Source organism: Mastomys coucha, unplaced genomic scaffold (assembly GCF_008632895.1).
Source record: "Mastomys coucha isolate ucsf_1 unplaced genomic scaffold, UCSF_Mcou_1 pScaffold14, whole genome shotgun sequence".
In the NCBI taxonomy this organism is placed as follows: domain Eukaryota; kingdom Metazoa; phylum Chordata; class Mammalia; order Rodentia; family Muridae; genus Mastomys; species Mastomys coucha.
Window position 1 is genome coordinate 111384274 of NW_022196896.1, and position 7716 is coordinate 111391989.

General features: G+C 51.3%; 1 protein-coding gene across 1 annotated transcript in view; it reads left to right on the forward strand.

Moving 5' to 3' along the window:
• Positions 1-7716, forward strand: part of Itm2c (integral membrane protein 2C) — a 14825-nt gene that overhangs the window by 4162 nt on the left and 2947 nt on the right. Inside the window, exons 2-3 of the mRNA XM_031368240.1 lie at positions 4715-4855; positions 7099-7287. Of these exons, the coding sequence (XP_031224100.1) occupies positions 4715-4855; positions 7099-7287 (330 nt within the window). The remainder of the gene's footprint in view (positions 1-4714; positions 4856-7098; positions 7288-7716) is intronic.

Here is a 7716-nt window from a genome sequence, read left to right on the forward strand (position 1 = left end):
TCTCTCTCTCTCTCTCTCTCTCTCGTATGCTAGTTCCCTATCCTCCCTATCCTTTCTGTTTTCCCCTGGCTCCACTCTTCAAGGCTGTCAGCATACTGCCAATGAGGAGGAGTTTCTCTTCCCAAGGAAAAAAATGTTTATGATTAAAAGCTCAACCCACAGCTGGGCTTTCCCCTCTGTCCTGGGAGGCTCCAGTTCTCTCTCTCTCTCTCTCTCTCTCTCTCTCTCTCTCTCTCTCTCTCTCTCTCTCTCTCTCTCTCTCTCTCTCTCTCTCTCTATCTCTCTCTGAGAGCTCTTCCAGGCCTTGGTCTTGTTTCTTTCTGCTTCAAATCCTTTCTGAGCCTGTTTTCTGGAGAAGCCTGGGCTGTCCAGGGTGGAGGAGAAGAGAGAATTCTGGGTACAGCCAAATATAGTGATCTGCATAGCTGCAACCTGCCCCAGGATGCCTCAGACTGGGGGTGAGGGTGGGAGGGATCACTAATGGAACCTCTGAGCCTTGGCTCTGTGTGGCACGTACTCAGGTGATGTCTTTGCTGTTTGGCCACTATGCACTCTCGTTCTGGGACAGAAGGCATTTACTAGCCTTTCACCCCTAACAAGGCCTTACTCAGTCTGTAAGTCTCTGTAACACACTCTCTCTCTCTCTCTCTCCACACACACACATACACACACCTTTTGGCATCCTTGCCTGTGTGAATTGCATCCTGCAGCCTAGGAAAGAAAAGATGCCAAGGATAGGAATGGATTGGGGACCACTTCAAAGTCTGCCTGTGTCTTTGTCTTCCTTGCCTCCTACTAAGTAGCCTGCAATTGTAGCATAATCCACTTTTTTTTCCCTTTTTCTCTTTCTTTTTGGCATTGTTACTGAGGGACACAGCTAGAGAGCTATCATCCTTTGGGCTGTATCTCAGCTGAGCTGTGTTTCAGTTGGTGGTTTCCTATGCATTCTGCCCCTGGCTTTGCTAATTATCTCATGAACATCGTTGAGAGCCCTAGTAAAACCTGAAGGCTGAGACACAGGGCTCTTTCAGGTCCCCAGATGTCTGCCTTACATGCTTAACATGAGTGTGCAGAGAGGAGGTTTGCTCAGAGGGCCTGTTGCCTTGGAGACAGTATGCACCATCCTCCCACTTTCTAAAGGGAAGTCCTCCCCCCCCCCGTCCCCCAATCCCTGGCTGTTGGTAACTATTCTGTGGGGAGGAAGAGCAATATTTCTCTGGTCTCCAGCAAGACGGGGAGCAGCCAGAGTGGAAGTTATCCCCTTAGGAAGGCTGACTAGCTAAACTAGCTACCTTCACTGCTGCCCCATGGTCCTCAGACCCCCAAAGGTCTCAGATTGCAAGAGATCAGAGTCTGTGAGAGCTCCCTAGTGGGGGGCTGTAAGGGTTGGAAGGTAAGCCTTGGCTTTGACTGTATCTCACAGTCGAAAGCAGTGCTGGGGCCTTTTATCCTCAAGCAGGGATGTCCTAGATTTCCTTCCTCACTTCCAGCCTTCCTGCTCCATCCTGGGCTTCTGAGGGCTTAGTTCACTAGGCTGGGATGTTGGCTGGGCAGCAAGCCGATGGAGCCCCCAGCTTTGTGCCAAGGGGTGTCACTAGAGGTAAGCAAAAGCCATGGTTAGCGTAGGGAAGAGCTTCCTTTTTCCCCTCTGAAGAGTTTGATAATTTTAGATCGTGAAATGAACTGACAGGAAACAGACACACAGGAAGAACAAACTAGATTTTGTATATACATCAGTGCTGGAGCCGTATCCAAAAGCTAAAGCTTAAAGAAAAGGCCAGATAGATGAAGAAGCATACTTCGTATAATGAGCTGTGAAGAAAGGGGCACGTGAGGCTGCTGTCGAAGGGGTCATGCTGGTCGTGGAGGGATGATATGCAAGGGGCAAGAGTGACATCTGCAGAGAATGCTTCCCAGCTAATGGTTACCTCTGGGGACACTACCCGGGGCAAGCTGTGTGTCTGTGTCTGAGCGACGGGGCCTCTGGACCTCCTCAGATACAGATGGACGTCAATTCCTTTCACCAAAGACCAGCTTTCAGAAGGAGCCCACATCTGCCCAGATCTGCAGAGGGCTGCACTTTTCTCTATAACTACCAGGGGATCCATCAAAGAAATATATTTAGAGTGGAATATTTTGATCTCCCTAATTATTCTACTATTCAGTGTGTGCAGTTACCACTCCAGCTCGATAAGGTGAGGGGATTCCCCAGCCAGGATTCCTGGCCAGAGCTATGCATGAGCTCTTTTCTGCACCCGGGGTCATTGCAGTCTCAATTCCTGCTTGCCCACGTCCTTGCTGGCCTTTCCCACCACCCTTCGAGAAGCCTCTGTGCCCGGCATGGAGCTCCGCAGGCTAGCAGAAGTTGGCCACAGGTGCAAGGCTGGCGGGCCTCATCTTGGCAGTGATTTTTATGCCTAGCAGGCTCTGACTTGCAGTTTGCTTGGGCTCCCTCCCCCAGTCCTGTTTCGTTTCCTCAGTGGCTCTCCCAAGCTAGCTTTTCTGATTTTTCCAGAAGCATGAGAGCAAAAGAACAGCCGCGGTGCAGCCTCAACAGGGACGGCCCTAAAGGGAAGGCCCGCCCCACACATCTGCTATTTTTACCCCATTCTTTGTTCTCTACAAAGGGCTTTCAGGTTCATTGTCTCTTTTAATCCCTGGAGGCTGGTCACCTCAGATGACCTCAGGATGAATGTTCTGTTGTGGGGGGCCGTGGCCCATCTCTACTCTAGATCCAGTGGCTTCACCAACCCCTAGATACAAGTGTGACTTGTTCATGGAGGGAGCCTGGATATTGATGATATTGCAGAGTGCAGTTGCCAAGCCATCGTAGTGCCCTCCCCACTCTGGTTAACAGCTGTCTGGAGGCCAGACCTGGGAGTGAGGTGCAGAGTGACCAAGGTTTGACCTTGTGTGTGTGTGTGGGAGAGGGTCTCCACTGTGGATGTGGGAACCCAAGGCATTTTTCTGCTATTTTCCTAGAGGTTGGCTTGGAGCTTGTCAAACAATAGAGAATCAGACCCTCCAGTGGGGTTCACCCCTACTCCCAAAGCCTACGCCCATCCCTGTACCATCACAAGGACCCCTTTGCTGTGTTGAGCTAAAGATTTGTCCTGAGTAGGTAGCCAGAGTGCCCAACACCTCTAGAAAAAAGATCAAGAACTAAGATCAGTGTCTGGCTGGAAATGGAGGTGTCAATCACCTGCTTATTTAAGGCCTTTGGAGAAACTTCATTCCCCAATATGCGTCGTCATCTCAAGGCTGCGGAGTTCTGTGGATATTGACATTTGACCTCTCTTGGCCTTGTCTGAACAGTGTAGAAAACCAGGGTAAGTGGTGGGCACTAGAGCAGAGGAAAGAACAAGCCCGGGGACTTCGGTAGCATGAGCAAGAATAGATAAGGCCAGCCTGGGCTATGGTGGGAGGAAGGAGGTCAGGCAGAGAGAGATAGTCAAGAAGTGGCTCTCAAGTGCAGTTCCAGGCAAAGTACACACACACCATCCACCCACCTAGACTTATGTGGCCTGACACCACAGAGGAACAGTTGAGCACAGGAGATTGCAGGCCCAGGGCTACTTGGTCAGAGATAAGCATCAGGCCCACATCCTCTGGGCCTCCCAGAGCCCCCGCCTCCCACAGTCAGTGACCAGCTTGGTTGAGCACAGCGACTTCCACACCCATCTGTGTTTGGCTAATTTCCTTGTCAGCCTGATTAGATTAAGACACGCTCGGGGGCATTAATAAAGCATATCTTTGCATGCGTTTGTGAAGGTTTTCCCAGAGAAGCAGAGGGGGAGAGACCCACCCTGGATGTGGGCTGTGCTGTCCTTTGGGCTGGTGTCCCAGACGGAATAAAAAAGGAGAGCGGAGGAAGCTGGCTGAGTGCCAGCACCCATCAGCCTGCCACTTGATCTCCCCATGTGAGCATGTGCAGGTCTGCACTGGGGTGGACTGTGAGCTACAGCAAACCTTTCCTCGGGCTTATCAGGGGTCACAGCAAGGGGCAATGTAACTAATACATGCCCCTATTGCCTCCTGTCCTCATCCCAGTCCATCCTGTGCCTCCAGCTGAAGGGTTAGGTCATGTCACTCTCTAGCACTGCTCTTCCTTGGCTCCCTTTGGCCTAGGACAGCGGCACCTCCCTACCAGATGCATCCCGGTTCCCATGAACTCCTTGGTCTAACGCCATCACTCAGACCATCTCTTATGCCCTATTTTATGTTGGAATGACTAGAACAGTGGTTCTCAACCTTCCTGGCCTTTAAGTCAGTTCCTCATGTTGTGGTGACCCCCAACCATAAAATTATTGTCATTGCTACTTCATAATTATAATTTTGCTACTGCTATGATTTAATGATCTATATACATATTTTTAGAGATAGGGGTTTGCCAAAGGGATCGAGAGCTACAGCTGGACTAGAGGGTGGTCAGGCTCGTCCAAGAACACGATCTAAATCCAGGCAGCTCAAAGTGTGTGTGCCTCATCCAGTCTGATTCTTTTGGGACTTCCAGGAAAGTCTCCATTTCTCTCTAACTAGGAGGGTAGTCCAGAGACTTGGGCACAGAAATCTGTATTGTTCTTCTGGCCCCCTCACCCACCTACCCCCAGGGCTTCTAGTCCAGTCAGAGAGATAGATTTACTTAGAGGAGGAGGAATTCAGAAGAATGGTCCGCCCTGGGGCATCTCATTGACCATAGCGCTTCTGTTCACAGGAGGAACGCCCCCCTCGCCACCGCTCCAGGCAAGGGGGCTCTGTGGGCGGCGTGTGCTACCTGTCCATGGGCGTGGTGGTGCTGCTCATGGGCCTTGTGTTTGCCTCGGTGTACATCTACAGATACCTCTTCCTTGCTCAGGTGAGGAGCCAGGCAGATGGGTGGGAAAGGGGTAGCTCCAAGACGAGGGGAAAGGAAGTCGGCTGAGGGTTTGGAAACAGAGGAGCGCTAGAGCCTGAGGCCCCCATGAAGAGAGACAGTTAAGAATCCCTAGGCCAGACATGCCCAGAGAACAGCCCTCATTCCTTCCCAGTATCCCCTTGCCTGGGCTCAGGCTACGTCAACCTCAGCACTTACTCTGGAGAGCCAAGCAAGGATCCAGGTGACTGCACCCAGGCACCCCCACCCCTACCCTACCAGTGGCCAGTGTCACTCTGAAGCATTGTCACCAGGAGCTCTTAGGTCCAATAGAGAAGTTGGGAGTTTATGATTCTCTCTGGGGCTCAGACTTCAAAGACGACCTTAACTATTCCTTGCGTGGACATTTGGGTTTGAGCCCTGGGCAGGTTACACTTGGTTTACTATGACCTGCTTCCAGGAATGGTAGGTCTACAAAGGAGCTCACCTGTCTCCCCTAACATATACCAGCTAGAGATCTAGGCCCAAAGCCGGACTGCCCAGAGCTGGGGAAAAGGGAAGAGTCACCATGAGTGCTGAATTCAGTTAAATAAGTAGCTCGAGAGATCAAACATGCATGTATCAACAGCGAATCTCAGGGTGACTAAAGGCTAGAGTTTCCAGTCATGGTGGACCCAACTGACCCCTATATCTCTTAAGCATTTAATGTCACCCAGTTTTTTTCCACAGTAGAAATTGCCTGAGAGGTCGTGCTTGGTGAGACTTTCCCCTGCAGACCCCGTCTCCCACGTTTCTCTCACCTTAGGAACTTTCCCCGAAAGCAGGGTTACTATACCTTGCAGCCTAGCCTTTTGTCAGGCATCTCCACCCTCTGGTGCAGGACCCTAACCCGGCCTTCTCCTGCAGTGATGCTGCTCTGCCTCCTCTCTTCCCAGACCCTAACTGTGCTTTCTTAGGGTTCCTCACCCTTCCCAGGCAGCATGGGTATTCTTGACTGTCCCTGGGACAGGGTGAGGAGTCCGGTCTGCAGTCGGCGTCACAGTCACATCGGGTCTGCCCCAGCATCTGGTCCACCTTGGGCTTCCTCAAGCTCTTAAGGCCCCAGTGTGGCCAGGATGTTTCATTATCCCAGTAGACTTTCTCCTCAGATGGAGACTTCTGTCTGTTACATGTCCTGTAGTCCTTGCAAGCCTCTGGGTCCCTAGGGAAGACCCAGAGGGCCCAGTGGTGGCCCCGTCGCTTAGGTCTCACCAGTGGCAGCACCTTGTTTTCCTGGATGATGGATGAAGAAGCTGTCCACCGGATGGGAGCGGTGCATAGTGTTGTGCACTCCGTGACAGGAGTGGTGTGTGATTTATCCATGGGAGGAGAATGGAGATGGCTGTCTGCCTTCTGACCTTTTTTTATTTTATTTTATTTTTGGGTTTTTTTTTTTTTTTTTTTTTGAGACAGGGTTTCTCTGTATAGCCCTGGCTGTCCTGGAACTCAACTTTGTAGACCAGGCTGGCCTCGAACTCCAAAATCCGCCTGCCTCTGCCTCTGCCTCCCAAGTGCTGGGATTAAAGGCGTGCGCCACCACCGCTCATCTTTTTGACCTCTGTTTTTGTTTTCTAAGACAGGATTTTTTTTTTCTGTGTAGCTCTAGCTGTCCTCGAACTAGCTCTTTAGACCAGGCTGGCCTCAAACTCAGAAATCCACCTGCCTCTGCCACCTGAGTGCTGGGATTAAAGACATGCACCACCACCTCCTGGCTCCCACCTTATCTTTTACCCATGTATCTGCAGGTGGGCACCCCTGGTGATGTCCCACAGGCCCAGCCTGTCCATCCTTTGGCTTGTCCCTCCTGCCCACTCAAGTTTTCTATAGGGCCTGCTATTCTGTCTGTCTATAGGACTAGCGGGTCCTCTTCTTATTTGCCTGGCCATTTCACAGAAGACTTTGAGGCCAGGGGACCTTAGGAGTCATTATGCTTTACAGATAGGAAAAGTGAGGCTCAGAGAGGCCTTCCACCAAGAACATGTTTATTCTGTCCTCCATTTGTGAGGCAGAAGTGTTGTTTCTAAGGCCCAGCTTACCTCCTCACTGGCAGCTCTGGGCTCTGGTCTACCTCCTTTTCTGTTCTCCATCTCTGAGAAAGTCTTATACCCACCCTTCCTGCTTCCTAGGTCTGAAGTAGGCAGAGAGCCATGTGGCCATGTATGTTACTACCCTGTTTGACCGTCTGTCTCTCCCTTCACCTTGCGCAGCTGGCCCGAGACAACTTCTTCCACTGTGGTGTGCTCTACGAAGACTCCCTGTCCTCCCAGATCCGGCCTCGGCTGGAGCTGGAAGAGGATGTGAAGATCTATCTTGAGGAGAACTATGAGCGTATTAATGTCCCCGTGCCCCAGTTTGGTGGGGGAGACCCTGCAGACATCATTCATGACTTCCAGCGGGTGAGGCTGACTTGGAGTGTCCAGTAGCTGGCTGGGATCTGGAGCAGAGGGCAGTAGAGAATGTTCTGGGGACCCAGAGCAAGGAGTATGAACACAAAGAATCCTTGGGCTGTGTAATAGACTGCAGCGGGTAATCTTTGGTCACCTTGACTGGCCTTCAGGTACTGCTTTTATTCTGAAGGCAGGACTGTTTGCTGTTGTCAAGGATACAGTGGGATAGGGGGAGACGGCTTTGCCCTAGGCTGTCTGACGTTACACGGACTGGTTGTCCCTGTGAGGCCAAGGGTTCTGTGTCTGCTCTCATTTGTACACCCTCTATCAGAGCGTGCAATTGAATGGGTGTCTTGTTTGTGTAAAACCACCTAGGTCCAAGTTGGGCTCATTGCCAGCTCTCTGGAAAGTTGCCTCTAGTTTTTTTTTTTTTTTTTT